The 22,096-nt window shown below is 36.5% G+C and overlaps 1 protein-coding gene and 1 long non-coding RNA gene across 8 annotated transcripts in view; one reads left to right on the plus strand and one right to left on the minus strand.

Annotated features, from left to right (window-relative positions):
- The window catches only part of LOC149772555 (uncharacterized), an 81,394-nt gene extending 72,747 nt beyond the window's left edge, over positions 1-8,647 (minus strand). For 2 of the 3 annotated variants that reach the window (XR_016417674.1, XR_016417673.1), the window contains exons 1-2: positions 8,508-8,647; positions 605-753 (exon numbers count right to left, since the gene is read on the minus strand). Coding sequence is in view for 1 of the 3 variants with exons in the window: in XM_089947655.1 (XP_089803781.1) it covers positions 605-674 (70 nt within the window). In the remaining 2 variants the exon portion in view is untranslated. The remainder of the gene's footprint in view (positions 1-604; positions 754-8,507) is intronic. The other variant, XM_089947655.1, reaches the window with a different exon arrangement.
- A 34-nt stretch (positions 8,648-8,681) lies between these two features.
- The window catches only part of LOC149772556 (uncharacterized), a 133,032-nt gene continuing 119,617 nt past the window's right edge, over positions 8,682-22,096 (plus strand). For 3 of the 5 annotated variants that reach the window (XR_016417679.1, XR_016417677.1, XR_016417678.1), the window contains exons 1-2: positions 8,683-8,787; positions 21,234-21,880. This is a non-coding gene — a long non-coding RNA (uncharacterized LOC149772556). Of the gene's footprint in view, positions 8,788-21,233; positions 21,881-22,096 lie in introns of all 5 variants that reach the window. The other 2 variants (XR_016417676.1, XR_016417675.1) reach the window with 2 other exon arrangements.

Raw genomic sequence — 22,096 nt, forward strand, 5'->3', positions numbered from 1 at the left:
TTGACATTTAAATATCACATTTTCATATTTAGTTAGGGTAGAAATGTGGGATATTTTTGTACACATTCTGAATATCACTTCTTCCATAAATGGACGATCGTTCTTTCTTGATACAAACTGGATATTCGACCAAAAAGAACACGTGATCCAATGTTTACAGGAATGTCGTATCGTTGCGCAGAGTTACCCGACGCGCAGAATTGTCCGATATGGTGGGTATACGTAGCCTACCTGATATACACTGCATTCTATGATATACTTATCGTGATCTGGAAATTCAAAGTTCTCTAAAAATATTACATTCTTGGAAATAGACTTGAGTTATAGTGAAATTTCAAAATAAGGATATAGTCTTGTATTGTATTATTGTGATCCAACGAAAGACTGCTGAGACATCATCACGAAACGGTCGGATTTAATTCGCAATACCGTATGTTTCTTTCTTACATTTTCAGATTTTTTTCTAGGGAAATACATTATTTGCTGACGTTGGCAGAGCGTTTATCTCCTTGCGCTTTCTATTACACTTTCTATTACTTATTTTAAGGCTAGGGATTGGTAATAAAGTGCAACTGTTCTTTTATGTAACCTATTAATCACTTACGGTTTTCTAACGTCACCTTCCCAACTTTGACCAGATTCCAGTCAACCTCTTTCTTTCCTCCTGTTGCCATGGAGTCGGTGTAATGAGCTTTCAGAGTTATTAACTCCAAGTGAGTTCTCAACCTAACGCAATGTGATACGAGGACTGAGCTGCAAAATATAGACAACAACATTCTAGTCATATCCATGTCATTTACACAAATTACTGTAGAGACATCAGGTTGCTTCTTAAATAAAATGTCTGCATGTCATATACAATAGTATTTACTTTATAACTTATGATAGATATATCATGTTCTTTGTAAAATAAAATGTCTAAAAGGTCACATGCAAAATCTGTTCTGTAAATAGTGCTAATAATTAATTCATCCATTGCACCAATAATTATTGTAAGCAAATGCTGATTGAAAGAGGGATGTATACGGTAATTTTGAGAGAGAGACATGGGGAGAGATAGAGAGATAGAGAGAGACAGAGAGAGATGAAAAGAGGAAGAGAGAGAGAGAGTCGAAGAGAGGGGTGCTTTTTCTGCAATGATGTGTATGCATGCTTTCATCTTAAGTTATTTAGCCATCATAGATTTACGTTGTCGTCTTACCGGTCTTGTATCATCTTAGAGGTGTGCTGTCTTACTGGTCTTGTATCATATTAGATGTATCTTGTAGTCCTACTGGTCTTGTATCATATTAGAGGTATATTTTCGTCTTGCTGGTCTTGTATCATGTTAGATGTATCTTGTCGTCTTACTGGTCTTATATCACATTAGAGGTATATTGTAGTCTTACTGGCCTTGTATCATATTATAAGAATCGTGTCGTCTTACTGGTCTTGTATCACATTAGAGGTATATTGTAGTCTTACTGGCCTTGTATCATATTATAAGAATCGTGTCGTCTTTCTGGTCTTGTATCACATTAGAGGTATATTGTAGTCTTACTGGCCTTATATCATATTAGATGTATCTTGTAGTCCTACTGGTCTTGTATCATATTAGAGGTATATTTTCGTCTTGCTGGTCTTGTATCATGTTAGATGTATCTTGTCGTCTTACTGGTCTTATATCACATTAGAGGTATATTGTAGTCTTACTGGCCTTGTATCATATTATAAGAATCGTGTCGTCTTTCTGGTCTTGTATCACATTAGAGGTATATTGTAGTCTTACTGGCCTTGTATCATATTATAAGAATCGTGTCGTCTTTCTGGTCTTGTATCACATTTGAGGTATATTGTAGTCTTACTGGCCTTGTATCATATTATAAGAATCGTGTCGTCTTACTGGTCTTGTATCACATTAGAGGTATATTGTAGTCTTACTGGCCTTGTATCATATTATAAGAATCGTGTCGTCTTTCTGGTCTTGTATCACATTAGAGGTATATTGTAGTCTTACTGGCCTTGTATCATATTATAAGAATCGTGTCGTCTTTCTGGTCTTGTATCACATTAGAGGTATATTGTAGTCTTACTGGCCTTGTATCATATTATAAGAATCGTGTCGTCTTACTGGTCTTGTATCACATTAGAGGTATATTGTAGTCTTACTGGCCTTGTATCATATTATAAGAATCGTGTCGTCTTTCTGGTCTTGTATCATATTAGAGATGTCTTTTCGTCTTACTGATATTGTACCATATTATAAGAATTGTGTCGTCTTACTGGTCTTGTACCATATCAGAGGTATCTTGTCGTCTTACTGGCATTGTATGATATTAGAGGTGCCTTGTCGTCTTACTGGTATTGTATGATATTAGAGGTGCCTTGTCGTCTTACTGGTATTGTATGATATTAGAGGTGCCTTGTCGTCTTGCTGGTATTGTATGATATTAGAGGTGCCTTGTCGTCTTGCTGGCATTGTATGATATTAGAGGTGCCTTGTCGTCTTACTGGTATTGTATGATATTAGAGGTGCCTTGTCGTCTTGCTGGCATTGTATGATATTAGAGGTGCCTTGTCGCCTTACTGGTATTGTATGATATTAGAGGTGCCTTGTCGTCTTGCTGGTATTGTATGATATTAGAGGTGCCTTGTCGTCTTACTGGCATTGTATGATATTAGAGGTGCCTTGTCGTCTTACTGGTATTGTATGATATTAGAGGTGCCTTGTCGTCTTGCTGGCATTGTATCTTATTAGAGGTATATTTTTTAGTCTTACTGGTATTGCAGCATATTATATGAAGCACTGTGCGTGGGGATTTGCTCGTTGTAAATACTGCATATGTGGGGTTAATGGTGGGAATAAGTACTTTAGATGATATTGATTTAGTGGTGAGTATAAATACTATAGATATGGAGTTTGTTGGTATAAATAATTTGGAGAGATGGTGATTTAGTGGTGAGTATAAATAATATAGATATGTTGTTTTTTGGTGTAAATAATATGGACAGATTGTGAGTTTTTGGAATTATAAATAATATAGATATGGAGTGTGTCTGTGTAAATAATATGGACAGATGGTGATTTAGTGGTGAGTATAAATACTATAGATATGAAGTTTGTTGGTGTAAATAATATGGCCAGATTGTGACTTAGTCGTGAGTATAAATATTATATATATGGAGTTTGTTGGTTTAAATAATATGGACAGATGGTGATTTAGTGGTGAGTATAAATACTATAGATATGGAGTTTGTTGATGTAAACAATATGGACAGATGGTGATTTAGTGGTGAGTATAAACACTATATATATGGAGTGTGTCTGTGTAAATAATATGGACAGATAGTGACTTAGTCGTGAGTATAAATATTATATATATGGAGTTTGTTGGTTTAAATAATATGGACAGATGGTGATTTAGTGGTGAGTATAAATACTATAGATATGGAGTTTGTTGATGTAAACAATATGGACAGATGGTGATTTAGTGGTGAGTATAAACACTATATATATGGAGTATGTCTGTGTAAATAATATGGACAGATGGTGATTTAGTGGTGAGTATAAATACAATAGATATGGAGTTTGTTGGTGTAACTAATATGGACAGATGGTGATTTAGTGGTGAGTATAAATATCATATATATATATATATATATATATATATATATATATATATATATATATATATATATGGAGATTTTTGGAGTAAATAACATGGACAGATGGTGATTTGGTGGTGGGTGTAAATAATGTACTGTGGGGAGAAGTGTGGGTGTACATACTATGGAGTGGGAGGTTAGTAATGTAAATAGTGCGAGCGATTGCTGTTAAAGAATCTTCTTCTATCATTAATGACGACACAGTCACTGTCAAGAAATTGTGTAAGAGTTATATCAATATGTAAATGTTGTCAAAAATGTTCTTGGATTTCGTTGCCGCGTACAGCGTCACCCGAGGGTTATATAATTTTTTCGGCTCTTCTTATTTCAAAATCCTGAGCGAAACTCGGACCCCTTCATGTGCAAATTGCCGGTAGCGGGAAACCTAAGTACCTAGCTGCGCATATCTGTCACAGCTAGTGTACATATAGATCAAATTCTCTAACTAAATTACATTACGCAGAGTATTGTCAGGAAACTTACCCCTTTACGGAAGTCAATCTCCAGCTGTAGAGTTTCCTTATAACATGCCTTGTATATGGTTTGATGTGGAGTCGCCAGCTGTAGAGCTGCTTTATACATGCCTGCCATGCATTGTACATCGTTTGATGTGGAGTCACAGAACTCTGTGGGGTTTCGTGTGACGTATACACTGTGTTATGGTGACGTTGGATCGGAAGAGTGGACTGGGTTTCTCGATGCGAGGGACCAGAGTTTCGCGACCATTGGGTCTGTGATGTGAGCGCTCTCGGGGGATCCTTCAACAGACTGAGAGGAGCGGACCACGCGCGAGTGCTTCTCTGGCCATTAACGAGAGCGTGTGGAACTGGATTTAACATCATGGTTGTCAAAGGGCGCCACGATAGTTATAGTTTTCCATGTTATTTGCACAATTGCATTTCATAATTTCATTCATTCCTAGTGTTATATCGTTATGTGAACGATCGATAGATTCATAATTTCATTCAGACCCGATGGTCGCGAAGCCCTGGTCCGTCGCATCGAGAAACCCAGTCCACTCTTCCGATCCAACGTCAACATAATCAAAAATCAAAAGTCACAAGAGAGGGCTAATTTGGTATATTTGGAGAATCATTAAAATTACTAGACCTTTCATACTGAAGTGCATGTAAATACATCCGTGTTACTTGCTACATGTGTGTAGGACGATAAACATCATTAAGGCTTCGGCTCCTTGTCAGACTAGCCAGAAAAACTTTAACTATAAATGACAAGAATGACTCATGAAGTACATAATGCTGAAACAAGAAAAAGTTTCACTAAATATGTCAACATGGGCTGTTGTCTAAGTATTTAGGAATAAAGAAAATTGTGTTTATATTGTAATATAATTGCGGATACAGAAATATCTGAACTGTTTACATGAAACTAAAATTACGCTAGACTTTAATAAGTTGCACAATATATGCTTTTGTATTGCAAGTTAATATTTCTCTCTTCTATTTCATAACACACTTTTCAGAGTGAAACATAAGAACTATATGCTTCATTTGTGGTTTTGAAAATATGTTGACACGATTGAATTAAGGTAATGTGTCCTGTAGACTATTAGTGTGACACGATTGAATTAAGGTAATGTGTCCAGTAGGCTATTAGTGTGACAAGATTGAATTAAGATAATTTGTCCAGTAGACTATTAGTGTGACACGATTGAATTAAGATAATTTGTCCAGTAGACTATTAGTGTGACACGATTGAATTCAGGTAATGTGTCCAGTAGACTATTAGTGTGACACGATTGAATTAAGATAATTTGTCCAGTAGACTATCAGTGTGACAAGATTGAATTAAGATAATTTGTCCAGTAGACTATTAGTGTGACACGATTGAATCAAGATAATTTGTCCAGTAGACTATTAGTGTGACACGATTGAATTCAGGTAATGTGTCCAGTAGACTATTAGTGTGACACGATTGAATTAAGATAATTTGTCCAGTAGACTATTAGTGTGATATATGCACGTTCCTGTCCCGTTAGGCAAACCTAGTGGAAAATTGTTCAATTCTTTTTTTCTTTTTACAGTTTAGATATTATGTTTAAGTGCTTAGTGCGTATGCCTCGGAGGAGGAAGGTCGCGGGTTCGAGCTCTCGCCTTGTCATACAAAGACATAAAATTGTATTAGCAGCTGCTTCTCTTGGTGCTCAGCATAAAGAGTTTAAGTATTAGGACTTGTCGGCTTGGTGTCAGGATAATGTGACAGGGTGGGGCATCATGCTACATGTCTGCCCCAGTGCTAGGCATCACAATAAGCTGTCACGCTGTAGACATCATAGTCATATGACTGAAAACTGGTTAACGATGCGTTAAAAATCCAGATCATAAAACAAAAAACTTGTGATCATCATCATTTTGATATTATTATTATTATTATTATTATTATTATTTAAAATCAGGTTTTGATATAGTGATGCCTATCCCAGAAGACAGATGTAAATATATAATTCACCCTCATAATGAATATTACACAAAACAAAATTGATCATTAAAAAATGACATCTTAACATTGCTACTGGAAAACAATTGTCAAAGACGGACAGACGGTCATGAATCGGATACATTGTCTGTATTTTATTTCAAAATCAACTGGAAATAATCAACTTCGCACACAAAGATAAAAAGTCATTAAACAAATCTTTGTTTTCTGCAATAAATTGATTAGATCGTGCAATTGTTATCACTATAAAGAAACTCATTATGCAGTGTTATATGTTTACGGATATCCCGTCAATATCCAAAGATCTGGATTGATGTTAAACCTGCCTTAAAGATCCCATGTATTATATAACAACCTGTCTTCAACTATCACATTTGTTGCGAGAAACGAATTAGTGCTATCCATGATAAGAGAAATCAGTAAACAAGAAAAACAAAAAGAGAATCAGAATGTAACTAAACTGCTGAATGGGCGTGCACGCATTCTTGCATGTAATTGCACAACTGAATGGGTGTGTATGAATGTATGAATGCATTTGCACTGATACAATGGTGTATACTAATATATTCGTGTAATCACATTGCTGAATGGGCGTGCATGAATGTATTCATGCATTTGTGCTGCTGAATGCATGTGGATGACTGTTTGCCATTGTAGCAATACAGTACAATTTTGAGTTCAATATCAAAGAAAGGGTCGTGGAGTTTGAAGAATGTTTAGGGACATGGTAATGGGGTGGCCTTTCTGGACGGGCAGTGACAGCAAATAAGTGTAGTGAGTTTGCATTTGTCAATAGCTTTGGTAATGACATCATGGTCATGGGCTGGCCTTATTGGACGGTAATGACAGCATGGTCATGGGGTGGCCTTGTTAGACGGGTAATGACAGCATGGTCATGGGGTGGCCTTATTGGATGGGTAATGATAGCATGGTCATGGTGTGGCCTTATTGGACGGGTAATGACAACATGGTCATGGGGTGGCCTTATTGGATGGGTAATGACAGCATGGTCATGGGGTGGCCTTATTGGATGGGTAATGACAGCATGGTCATGGGGTGGCCTTATTGGACGGGCAGTGACAGCAAATAAGTGCTGTGAGAATGCATTTGTCAGTAACGTCAGTATCCTGATCATCATCATCGTAATTAAAACATGTCGTCATAGAAATGAAGATGATGTAAAATAAAACTTTACATCGTGCCTTGATTAAAATACAAGTGTTGTGTTTCAAATGGGTCAGGAAGCGGGGAAGATAGACAAGTACTGCTGTACCATACAATTCAGTATCTACTACTACACGTAAATTATATGACTATGCCGTGATACAACTTACCCTACTCAACACTGCATTTTTGTATTCACACGTATCCCACACAATTCTGCCTGGTTGTATTCACACTTACCCCACACAACTCTCTTGTATTCACGCCTACCCGCAGGACTCTGCCTAATTGTATTCATACTTATCCCACAAAATTCTGCCTCGTTGTATTCACACTTAACCCACTCACCTCTGCCTTGTTGTATTCACACTTAACCCATACGAATCTGCCTGGTTGTATTTACACTTACACACAATATTTTCTTATTGTATTCACACTTACCTACTCGAGTTCGTCATATTGTATATTTATATACAAAACACGACTCCGCCCTATCGCATTTTCTATTAACCGACAAGACTCCGCCATATTGTATTTACATTTGCCCACACGACTACCCCTTATTGTATTCACACTTAACCCACTCACCTCTGCCTTGTTGTATTCACACTTAACCCACTCACCTCTGCCTTGTTGTATTCACACTTAACCCACTCACCTCTGCCTTGTTGTATTCACACTTAACCCACTCACCTCTGCCTTGTTGTATTCACACTTAACCCACTCACCTCTGCCTTGTTGTATTCACACTTAACCCACTCACCTCTGCCTTGTTGTATTCACACTTAACCCACTCACCTCTGCCTTGTTGTATTCACACTTAACCCACTCACCTCTGCCTTGTTGTATTCACACTTAACCCACACAACTCTGCTTTGTTGTATTCACACTTAACCCACACAACTCTGCTTTGTTGTATTCACACTTCATAAACGATTCGAACTTACTGCATGCACACATACCCAAGCGACTTTGTCTTGCTGTATTTACACTTCCCCACTTGACTCTGCCTTATTGTTCACATTTACCCACACTACTCTTCCTTCTTATTACATTCGCACTTACCCAAATGACTCCGTGTTATTGCATTCCCACTTACCCACTCGATTCCTCCTTATTGTATTGTCATTTTCAGTACTATATTTAGTGCATTGATTTAAAATATGTAAATATGTAAATTAAGAAGATAGTTTGTTTGCTTATTTTTAGAAAAGGTAATTGACAACTTTTTAAAATCTTACCTTACAAGCAGCTCAGCAATGGAAGGAAATGTGGGAGTCTTTAGTTTGAAACTCTGGCGAGATGAATGAAGAGAGAGTCGCAGGTATCGAGTTATGTCTGCCTCAGCGTTCGTATGTATCTGATTTGTGAACTAAATGTGTTATCTCTATTCCTATGCCTGGGTAGGTCATGTGACAAATCACATGGGTGCGCATCTTTAACTGGATTCGTGTCATCGTCTTCATGCTGTATAGTTCAATATCTGGTGCAAGATGGGGCTCATACCTGGCAATCATGAAGGTATTGTTTATATGAAAACTCGTGTTAACTACGTGTCTTCTTGTACCACTATATGCAGTTGTGTGTTAGAATACAATATACACAACTTTTGTTGATTCATTGCTGACCGTTATACAAATCTGGATAAAACTTAAACTCTCCTGTGAAACGTTAGTGTAGGAAACAATAAGAGCGACTGTTACCTAAAACGTTACGACTGTAAATTTTGGCTAGGTGTCAATGTTACTGGATAATTAAGGGCTATAGTGTACGCTAGGTGTCAAGTGATACTTTACAATTTAGGACTGTAGTTTTCGCTGGGTGTCAAGTAATACTTGATAATTAAGGACTGTTCTCCATGTGTCGGTGTTCTTGGATAGTTAGGACTGTAGTTTACGCTAGGTGTCAATGCTACTTGATATTTTAGGACCGTAGTGTACGCTAGATATACAGTGATACTTGCTAATTTAGGACTGTACGTTACTCTATCTGTTACTTTAGGTCTGTAATACTAATAATTCTTTACCATTGATGCTCATTGCTAATCTTGTCGCACCTTAAGAAAGCAGAGAACTAGAAACGCATTTGGTTTAGGAGCTACGGTAACAGTTCACCTAGAAAATCATTTGCAATGTATCGATATCTTGGCATTTTGCAAGCGATTGGCCTTGACCTTGCATATGAGGGACATACATTCTACGTTACAATTACAGTATAGAAATTATTCGTGCATTCTTAAAAATGAGACATCAGTCAAGTGAAGTAAAAAAATGCATTCTGGAATTTGCGCATTAATTAAGCATACTAAAATATAAGACCAATTCAAATAAATATGGCAGGAGCTAGTAACTATTCATCACAATTATTCATATTTTCCATAGCTATGTGATGTCTTATTTGTGTGTTTCTTGATATGACCATATCTCCTTTATTGTGTTCTTTCCTTTTCCTTCTTTGTTGTTAGTTTTCTCGTTCTTCGAGCGTATCAGTCGATATTCCAGGATGAGTATTTGGAAGCGTGACAAGAAAAAGTTCAAAACTATTGTACGGAATGTATAACGGTACGACCCTCTGATATACTGGACATGTGTAGACATGTTGAAAGCATCCATCACAACAAATATTTGCTTTGAATACATGGACAAGTGTAGACATGTTGAAAGCATCCATCACAACAAATATTTGCTTTGAATACATGGACAAGTGTAGACATGTTGAAAGCATCCATCACAACGAATATTTGCATTTAATACATGGGCATGTGTAGACATCATGAAAGCATCCATCACAACGAAGGTTTGTATTGAATACATGGACATGTGTAGACATGTTGAAAGCATCCATCACAACAAATATTTGCATTGAATACATGGACATGTGTAGACATGTTGAAAGCATCCATCACAACGAATTTTGCATTGAATACATGGACATGTGTAGACATGTTAAAGGCATCCATCACAGCGCATGTTTGCACTGAATAAATGGACAAGTGGAGACATGTTGAAAGCATCCATCACAACGAATATCTGCATTGAATACATGGGAAAAAAAACTCATAATGCTCTTATATTGACTGCTGACACAGACTAGTTTTTCCACCGAATGAATTATATATGGTGCTAGTCTATTAATCCAAAATGGGACAACCTATCTGCCCAACACCTTCCTACACAGTGAATTATATATGGTGCTAGCTTATTGAGCCCAAATGGGACATCCTACCTGCCCCACACTTCCCTACACATTGCATTATATATGGTGCTAGCTTATTGATCCCAAATGGGAGATCTTACCTGCCCCACACCTCCTTACACAGTGAATTATAAATGCATCTAGCTTATTGATCCCAAATGAGGCATCTTACCTGCCCCACACCTCCCTAGACAGTGAATTATATATGGTGCTAGCTTATTGATCCCAAATCAGACATCCTACCTGTCCCACACTTACCTACACAGTGAATTGTATATGGTGCTAGCTTATTGATCCCAAATGGGACATCCTACCTGTCCCACACCTTCCTACACATTGCATTATATATGGTGTTAGCTTATTGATCCCAAATGAGGCATCTTACCTGCCCCACACCTCCCTAGACAGTGAATTATACATGGTGCTAGCTTATTGATCCCAAATGGGACATCCTACCTGCCCCCCACCCTAGACAGTGAATTATATATGGTGCTAGCTTATTGATCCCAAATGGGAGATCCTATCTGCCCAACACAGGAAGAGTCAAGGGTTTGCCTCGATATTAACTAATGGTGAAACCAGTATTTTCCCTCGTGACGAAGCATGTAAGATGCTGACCCAATGCCAAAGATATTAGCAATGTACGTCATATATTTAATCACATTTTCTTCTCTTTCCTTCCATGAAGAACGTTGAAATCAATTTTGCTGATACTGAGATTTACTACCTCTACATTCTTGTAAATTTATACATGAATGAGTGGCCAAAACTTCACTCTGCCCGAAACATTTTATTGCTTCCCCCAATTCCATCCGCTCACCGCTTTTCTGACTTTAATTATATTTTCTTCTTTATAACCTCACAACTTTGGCTAGAGTCTATTTATTTCTTGTGTGAGCTGATATCCAGCTAAAACGAATTGTATCAATAAAAGTACTACATATTCCTCATCCTCATTCCTACTTATGTCTGACCACTGACTTTCATAATAGTCCTACTTGTGTCTGACCACGGACTTTCACAATAGTCCTACTTATGTCTGACCACGGACTTTCACAATAGTATTATATGGACACAGTATTATAATATAGACATGAATATTTTGTGTCTAAACACGGACTTTGATATTATCATAAAGACCTGTACTGTTGAGTGTCTGAACATAGGCTTTGATATTTTTATAAAGAACTTTGTATGTTGAGTGTCTGAACATAGACTTTGATATTATTATAAAGACCTGTACATGTTGAGTGTCCGAACATAGACTTAGATATTAATATAAAGACCTGTACATGTTGAGTGTCTGAACACACACTTTGATATTATTATAAAAACCTGTCCCTGTTGAGTGTCCGAACATAGACTTTGATATTATTATAAAGACCTGTACATGTTGAGTGTCTGAACATAGACTTTGATATTATTATAAAAACCTGTACCTGTTGAGTGTCCGAACATAGACTTTGATAGTATTATAATGACCTGTACCTGTTGAGTGTCTGAACATAGACTTTGATATTATTATAAAAACCTGTACCTGTTGAGTGTCCGAACATAGACTTTGATAGTATTATAATGACCTGTACATGTTGAGTGTCCGAACATAGACTCTGATATTATTATAAAGACCTGTACATGTTGAGTGTCCGAACATAGACTTTGATATTATTATAAAGACCTGTACATGTTGAGTGTCCGATCATGGACTTTGATATTATTACAAAGACCTGTACATGTTGAGTGTCTGAACATAGACTTTGATATTATTATAAACAACTGTAAATGTTCAGTGTCTGAACACGGACTTTAATATTATTATAAAGACCTGAACATGTTGAGTGTCCGAACATAGACTTTGATAATATTATGAAGAGCTAAATATCATGTTTTAAGATAGCTTTTGCTGTTATTTTAACGGCTGGAATGTTTGGTGTCTGAACACGGACTCGGATAATGTTATAAAGACCTGCATTTTGTGTGTCTGGATACACACTTTGATACCATTATAAAGACCTGTATATTTTATGTGTCCGAACATAGACTTTGATAGTATTATAAAGGCTTGAATATTTTGTCCATTTTGAAAAAATCACCCTTTAGCTAATGTAATTGAATAACGTGATTATCTGCCTTACCGCTGGTTACAATGTGTTCATTTGTTGCTATAGCAACTATTTTGTTAAAATAAATTGTAACTAATCGTTAATATCAATATTATATATCTATATATCACCCCCACCCTACCCCGTCTTTGTTGTGTCTGAACACATACTTTGATACTATTATTATAAAGACCTGAATATTTTGTGCAGTTTAAAAAATATCAATCTTGGTTAAATAATTGAATAAGATGAATGTACACAAATGTTTGCATTTAATTAAGTAAGTAAAAAATACACAAAATTGTGTAGGTAATATATAGAATTAAATATACAGAAGATTGTGTGACTGACTGAATAAGTTTAAAAATAAAGTAACGCACGCGAAATAAAAATTAGCGCTCTGGAATAAATCACTTATGCAAGTCGCGGTGACCCACGTAGCTCAACTAGGTCATCTTTGATGGATCATATATGATAATGATATGGTTTCAACAGTATTCTGAGTCCTTACAATGAATAAGGTTTAAATTCCTTTCTCAATCCTGACAAGGTATGTTATTTTAAGGACTTTAAATGTCTTTAAAACGGATATGGTTTTACTAACTTTTTGACTCCTTACCAAGTAACAGATTTCTGAGTTTTTACAATGGTTGCGGTTTTAAAAACTTTCAGAGTTCTTAAAATGGTTTCATGAATTCCATTTTCTTAATTCTACTTACACGGAGTCCTTACAAATGTTCCATTAATTCCACTGCCCTAATTCTATTTACACGGCCGACAAAAATTGATTCCGCCATGTACACTGATGCATGTTAGATCGGATCCTTGGCTAAATCGGTTATCTTTGATAAAATTAGAACGGTTCTGTGTAGAGTTGAGATTGTAGGACGTGGAGTGGAGGGTAGGGTCCATGTCAATCTGATTAAAATTAGATCTCCGCTGTCCTAGGTAAAGATCTGTCGATGACCGCTTAAGGGTCATGTTCTTGTGACTTTTGAATTAACCAATGGAAATGCAGCTTTAAAAATCTGTAAATGAATCAAATCGTTCGGTACAAAGTTTATTCTCTTAAACCATACTACTCAGTTTATAAAGGGCGAAGATATAAGACTTCATCTGATTGGTTGATACAACTAGTGATTATGACAATAACATAGGTTACCAGAACATAAATCCAAAGCGGTCGCTGTCAGATCACCATGTATAACAGTGGAAATCTGATTTTAGTCAGATTGGGGTACATGTGATAAAGTCAAACCACAAAATATATGCACTTAACTACCCTTGTGTAAATTCTGTCAGTATATTGCAAAATTACTATTTGTTAATTTAGAGTTGTATAGATATTACTATTTTGTAATTTTTGTGTTTTATAACTATTGCTGACTATTTGTTACTTTAGTGTTATATAACTATTACTGACTACTTGTTATTTTAGTGCTGCATAACTATTACTTACTATTTGTAACTTTAGTGTTGTATAGCTATTACTGACTATTTGTTATTTTAGTGTTCCATAACTATTATTTTATATTTCCAACTTTAGTATTGTGTAACTATTATTGACTATTTGCTACTTTGATATTGTGCAACTATTATTGACTAGTGGCTACTTTAGTATTTTATGACTAATGAACATTAACATCCTGATAGCAATAATGAGTTCCGCGTGTTTTGATTTCTTTCGGTTTTTTATTGCATTTTTAATAGTTTTATTTTTAACACATTTTATTTTAATTATGGCGAGGAAATAGGAGCTATGTCCCTATCTCAGTGAGGGGCACAGAGTGGCTGAGTGGTCTAAAGCGCTCTCCGTCACGGATTACTGCCATCTCACCTCTGTCTGCGTGGGTTCGAGTCTCGGGCTCGGCCAATGTGGATATGTGAGAAAGCTTGCCGGTAGCTTCTCGTGGGTCGGTGGTTCTTTCTGGGGTTTTCCCAAGCTCTTCCTCCACCATTAATACTGGCCGCCATGTATAGCCTATCTTGTGCTGAAAAATTTCGTTAAACCCTATAACAACAACAACAACAATAACCTATCTCAGTGATGTTGCTTGCAACGGCCCTTTAATACATTAATGTCTTTATCATGGCGAGGAAATGGGAGCTATGTCCCTATCTCAGTGATGTTGCTTGTAACGGTCCTTTAACACATTAATGTCTTTATCATGGCGAGGAAATAGAAGATGAGTGCCTTTCCCAATTATACACAGCGGCAGCCGAGCCGGGCTGACATGGGCAGGCAACGAAACCAGGAACATTGAATTACGAATCCGACGCTAATTCGTCTGAACTGTCCCGCCTTTATCCCCATTTTACTTATTTATTACAACGTATTATACAGTAACTATATATATAAAATATACACTCAGAATGGGAAGAATGGGTACTTTCATAATTATTTGCACAGCGTATTATTCCCGTACATATAAATTAAATAAAATAAACAAGGCAGACATGTGAGAACGGGTACTAGTGTATTTTAATGATACATTATTTGAAGGTACCTTAAGCAGTCGCATGAACAAATCACGCAATGAACACGTGAAAGTCCACATAATGTATGACAAGGAGACGCTATCGATATACTTGAGATATCTACTATCGGGACTATCACGAGTTTGTCGTCAATTATATCTAGGTAGACGGCACTAAGACGTACGAGGCGCAAACTCGAGCAGATAATGAGGATAAAGCCACTGTCTGGGTTATCGTAGCTTTAACGTTAATGTCGAGCAGCTGGTGCCAGGACATACAAGTTGCAGATAACGATTATATTCATGTAATGTACCCAGAGTCGCGGCCTAGATGAAACCCAAGCAGTAAATGGGTGGGTGGGTGAAAATACAGAATACACGCCGACGAATCATCCTGTCAAGCATGTACAACACATTTGTTGATATAAGTATAATTTGCTCATAAATCAAGTTTTGAAACGTATGATGCATCTCATACCCCCATGTTAAAATAATCACGTTTGTATATTCTGACAAATTGTGCAGTATTATTTGGTTCAACACAACATGTGCATAAGCTTGCTTTATTTTGGAACATTTCTTATGACAAACAATTGGTCAAAAACTTGTATTCTTGACTCACGTCCACTTTCAAGTCATGTGTACATTTAGTGAGGAGCAGTTCTCATATTATCTTGTCCCAATCCCAAATGTATAGATATCGAAGTTTCAGCATGAAACCTTTCTATTACAAGTGTATTTTCATGCGATGAAAGCAGACTGATGTCAAAGAGGGACCGGCTAATTAAGTTTCCGGTGGTTCGATTGGGTGTGGAGGAGAATGGAATTTTCCATTGAAGAAGAATACTTTATATTTTCGTTTGCGTGATTGTTTTACTCTTGGACATTGGGTTTTTCACTTGAAAATACATAAACAGGTTGATAACTTTCATTGTTTTATCATACACTTGACTACCCTGACCTGCATTCTGATTCTATTATTGTGTCTTAGCTTTTTCTACAACGTTGTTTTCTTGAAAAATTATTCATTGTTGTCTTAATATCCGAAGCAGACAAATTCTTATTATTGTATTCCCTTTTTCTTTTGGGTGGATTTATTGATTCAAATTATTATTCACTGGAATTACAAAGTGCTCAATAATATACAACATTAATTTGGAATAATAGTAAATTCAGTCAATGACATTATGAGTTGTAATAGTGTGGTGCATCAAAATAATATCAGCACATCAACACACTCCAGACCATGGACACATTAGCACGTTCGAGACTACAATCATACCTATACATTCAAACAAAATGGGTATTTGTATTATTGTTATGGAATACCATTGCAATTGAATTAGCACATCATACGTTTGGACTGCTGATATAATTTTAGGACTAATTTGGATATAATTTACAATGCTTTAAGTTCTGTTTAATTTTTCAGTTTGTATTCTAGGAAAATAAATTATGTGATGAATTTTACGATAATTGTTTGTTTCCCTCTCTATTATGTTACTTTGTTTAAGGCCATAGATTGGTAACACTTTGTATCTCACTGCCAACTGGAGATACTGATACACTTTGAATAATGGTCGCTGTTCTTCTCACAGTCATATGGACATACATACACAATTTGGAATAAATAGTCGTTGTATTACTCACGGTCAACTGTGCACACTGACACAGCGTTGAGTTGATGGTTGTTGTGCTTCTCACGGCCACCTGGACAAACTGGCACAGTTAGGAATATACGGTCGCTGTGCTTCTCACGGACGTCTTGCACACACTGGCACCGTTTTGAATAAATGGTCGTTGTATTACCTACGGTCAAGTGGACACACTGAAATATACTTGAATTAATGGTAGCTGGATTTCTCACCGTCAACTGGACACATTGGCAAAGATTTAGAATAAATGGTCGCTGTTCGTCTCACGGCCAACTGGACACACCGCACTAATTTTAAATAAATGGTTGCTGTACATCTCACGTCCAAATGGACATACTGGCATAGGCTTGAATAAATGTTTCCTGTACTTCTCACGGACTTCTTGCTTTATATGATTATTTCATACGTTTAAAATAACTTGTTTAGAGTTTCCCGGCGCTCTTGATTATAGTTTCCAATATATGTCGTTTCAATTGGTTCAATACCATCTCAGTAGCATGTGTGGGCTTTAAGGGTCTATGGAAATCCCAGTCAAAAAGGTCCTGGGGCTGTTTAGGGTCTATGAGAAATTTAAAATGGGGCAAAACCTTGGGTTTGTATAGGATTAATCGAAGTCCCAGTCAAAATGGTGTCCCAGCAATATGGGGTCTATGGGAATTTAACATGGATGGGCATGTATAGGGACAATGAGAATTTAACATGGGAAGTGCACCTGGGAAATTGAACATGGGTGTCGTCATGATGCTTGTAGGGTCAAAACTACTTATATGGTGAAATGCATTTAAAGGAACAAAGATTGATAGGGACACACATAGACATGCAGAAACACACAAATACACATTCAAACAAGGAAGATGGAAACAGACAGAAAAGAAGACAGAAATGTTCTTATGAAATACAGATATATAGACTCTAAAAAGAAAAGCCTATTGCATCGGTACAAAACATGTACTCAAGTATATACGTGGGCTCTCTGATCTGTGCTTTGGTCTAAGCACCATCCCTTTGATACATATACATTTGGACATGAAACAAACCAATTTATGAGTTATTTAGCTCTTGGTTCTATTAAACAGTCAAATAGGACAAAGTTCATATTCCTCTCGAAATCCGTCATCCCTAGCATTACTTGAATAAATATTTTGTACCAATGCAATAGACTTTTCTTTTTCGAGTCTCTATTATATGTGTGAGTCATTCTTTAGAACATTTCTAATGAGTCGGTAACAAGCATCATTATCGCCATTTAACGGTTCTTCGCCTCGCCATAATAAGTTATTACAATCTAATAATAAATATCTAACTGTGTTCCAGATCTGTAGAATTCTATCTGGAAACGTGTTTCACACATTATATTTAGTTAGTTTGAAATATTTTTCAAACGTGAACGCGCTATCACCACAGTAATGTTAATTTTGTGATCGTAATACGCCGTTTCTATGCTAACAAATTTAGGGAAATATACGGGAAATGTATTATTACATTTTATCCACTTCGAAATGCAACCAAGTATACACTGAAACACAGTCTTTACTTTTACTATCCAAATAAACAATGCATATACATATGTATTCCTATCCTAACAATCGCCACATATACAATATAACACCATCTTTACATTAGTACCCATAAACCACGTATACAATACAGAACCCCATTTTTGCTTTATTATCTCAACGCACCTTCTATTATCCACCACAATTAAAACAAATAGAACCATACAAAGTTGGTAGCACAATAGAGAGAGAGAGAGAGAAAAATTTACAAAGCACAATATTGTTTGGCAAATACTATCAGTATTTCTTTTCTAGTGCATTGGAAGGGTCTCAAAACAGTTGTTGTGGTTTCTGTCAGCAGGTTCTCTTCGTGAATATTATAACTATCAGATCGGGCATCAAACACGGCACCTCGTTTCACTCACGATTTTTTTTGTGCAGAGCCTGATCCTAAAAAAATAGGCCCGTTAGACTTCTTCTATCAGTCTTCCTTTTCCTCCTTCATCCAATCTGGATGGCTCAGTGCCCGAAATATTCCTGGATCTTCATTCAATTGGTATTGAGACAAGGGAGTTTTCTCTCCCTCTTCTTTGCACAGCACATGGTAGACACTGAATGGCGCGACTTTGACTGATTGATTGATCCTGGAATATCGTCGTGTTCGACGAATTGGACATGTGTGACTGGTTAATGTACACATCGTCGCACTTGTGCTAGCCACCCGCCTGATGCTATGATGTATGCCATGTACACTTAATTCCAATGTAAGGAAGCTGGAATGGAGGAGAAGGAGAAGGACGTAGGAGCATTGACGTCACTGGAAGGCTTGTAAATCATGGGTTATCATGGGATGAAGAATTTCGATCTTTTTCAAAGTGTTTGAAAGGTGTCGTCTTGACCTGAATTTTGAAGAAAATGATCTCATTACATATGGCTAGTGGCTAGTGGAATGTAGAGTGGAAAGGGTTTTTATACCGTTTATGCTATAAGTTGCATTGTTGGGAACTATTAGGTTTTCCACCCTGATGACGGGTTTGCTTTGAGGTTTTACTTTCGTTCAATCCGTACTACCTTGTGTAGCTGGGCCTCATGGTTTCAGTTATTAACCACCTTATAACGTAGATTTAATTTGGGCCGAATTTTGTCTTCAAATCAGGTGGTGCCAATGCTTAATTGTTTTCATTTTTGGTGGGGGATGGGGTGAGTTGGAGGCATTTACCGCATTGTGTAGTGGACCCTGATGATCGTGGACTTTTGACCACCTTATATTTTTATTTTTGAGACATGGGTTAATGGGTCCTATGTTTAACTTATGTGTACTGAACCAGTCATTGACACAATTGTGCTGCGGGGCCTGATAGTCTGCGCTTTTGACCACCTTATACATTGAAATATGGTGTCAGATTGTCGGGTACAATGGCTAAGTTACTTATCGTTTCCAATCGTTGTCACATTGTGGCGAAGCCACATGATTCTGGAGTCGGGCCAGCGTATATTGATTGAGTAATGTTTAAGGTCGTAGTTATTGCTTGAATTCATCCCTAGCATTACAACCTTTCAAGGTAGAGGTGAAAGGAATTTGCATGTCATGTTTGTGTAGACAAGAGTTACATGCTTAGTGGATGAATATAGCGGAGGTTATGAAGAGTATTATGTAATGGAGGTGTTGTTTGCATGTAGTATTTACTAGTGTGTTGACATGTAGTATTTACTAGTGTGTTGGTATGTAGTATTTACTAGTGTGTTGACATGTAGTATTTACCAGTTTGTTGACATGTAGCATTTACCAGTGTGTTGACATGTATTACTTACCAGTTTGTTGATTCTTGGGTGTATCTATTTATTTAATGAGTCTTATTGCTGTGATAGGTTTTACTTGAGGGTATCTATTTATTGAATGAGTCTGTTTGCTGCGCTAGCTTTAATTTGAGGGTATTTTTTTAATGAGTCTGTTTACTGTGCTAGTTTTTACTTGAGAGCATCTATTTATTTAATGAGTCTGTTAGCTGTGCTAGTTTTTACTTGAGAGCATCTATTTATTTAATGAGTCTGTTAGCTGTGCTAGTTTTTACTTGAGGATATCTCTTTATTTAATGAGTCTGTTAGTTGTGCTAGTTTTTATTTGAGGGTATCTATTTATTTAATGAGTCTGTTTGCTGTGCTAGCTTTAATTGAGGGTATCTATTTATTTAATGAGCATTATTGCTGTTCTAATTTTTACTTGACTGTATCTATTTGTTTAATGAGTCTATTCGCTGTGCTAGTTTTTAACTGAGTGTATCTATTTATCTAATGAGTCTTATTGCTGTGCTAGGTTTTATTTGCGAATATCTATTTATTTAATAAGTCTGTTTGCTGTACTAGTTGTTAATTGAGGGTATCTATTTATTTAATGAGTGTTTGCTGTGCTGGTTTTATTTGAGTGTATCTATTTATTTGATGAGTATTATTGCTGTGCTAGCTTTTACTTGACTGTATCTATTTATTTAATGAGTCTGTTTGCTGTGCTAGTTGTTAATTGAGGGTATCTATTTATTTAATGAGTGTTTGCTGTGCTGGTTTTATTTGAGGGTATCTATTTATTTGATGAGTATTATTGCTGTTCTAGTTTTTACATGAGTGTTTGATTCACACGTTTGTTTTGCGGAATGTGAATTCTTACACAACTATTTTTTTTAAAGAGTGTATTTAATTAAATAAAGCTTTGTAATTGTCCTTGTTAATATCAGTTCCGACCACAACTGTACATTCAATACAGCAAGTATGAGAGCCATCAGGTTACGTTTAATATGACTGTCGGTGAAGTGACTGGTTTAAAGGAAGAAGACCGATATGACAGCCCCCATTGCTTGACATCTTAATGTACAAATAAATACTAGGACTTGGAGTCTATTTTATGGCCATTAACGTCATTCCAACACAGATTTTTTTCCAAAATAAAGACTGACACGTTATCTTCTAAGACTGACTATTACACTAGATTTACATAGATATGTTGTACAAATAATATATTCCTTGTATCACTTTGTACTTTATTTGAAGGAGGAAATACAGCTTACGAGCATACATCAAGATCCAGTAAATCTGCGCAAGCATACATCAAGATCCAGTAACTGTACGATCATACATCAAGATACAGTAACTGTGTACGAGCATCCATCAAGATTTAGCAACTGTGTACGAGAATACATCAAGATTCAGTAACCGTGTACGAGAATACATCAAGATCCAGTAACTGTGTACGAGCAAACATCAAGATTTAGCAACTGTGTACGAGAATACATCAAGATTCAGTAACTGTGTACGAGCATACATCAAGATTTAGTAACTGTGTACGAGCATACATCAAGATACAGTAACTGTGTACGAGCATACATCAAGATCCAGTAACTGTACACGAGAATACATCAAGATCCAGTAATGTGTACGAGCATACATCAAGATTTAGCAACTATGTACGAAAATACATCAAGATTCAGTAACTTTGTACGATTATACATCAAGATTCAGTAACTGTGTACGAGAATACATCAAGATTCAGTAGCTGTGTACGAGCATACATCAAGATCCAGTAACTGTGTACGAACATACATCAAGATCCAGTATATGTGCTGTGCACAGATTCAATGAATGTAAAAGTCAACTGAACTGCAGCCTATCAAACATCTTACTTTACAGTGGTAACCAAGGTACGTAACCTGGAAAGGACAAAATTAGTTTTTCTCTGAGTAGTCGAACTTCTATTAGATATAGTTACTTTATTCAATTACATGGTGAGTTTAGGCATATACATACACCCTTTCCAGTTTCAGCAATTTCGCACCCCATACATTTCCATTTCTAAAGTCAACCAACCCCCTCCCCACCATTCCCCATTTTGACTGTCATCTAAATTCTTTGAAGGT

This window comes from Sinohyriopsis cumingii, unplaced genomic scaffold (genome assembly GCF_028554795.1).
Source record: "Sinohyriopsis cumingii isolate HCF-2022 unplaced genomic scaffold, ASM2855479v2 utg001397l, whole genome shotgun sequence".
NCBI lineage: Eukaryota > Metazoa > Mollusca > Bivalvia > Unionida > Unionidae > Sinohyriopsis > Sinohyriopsis cumingii.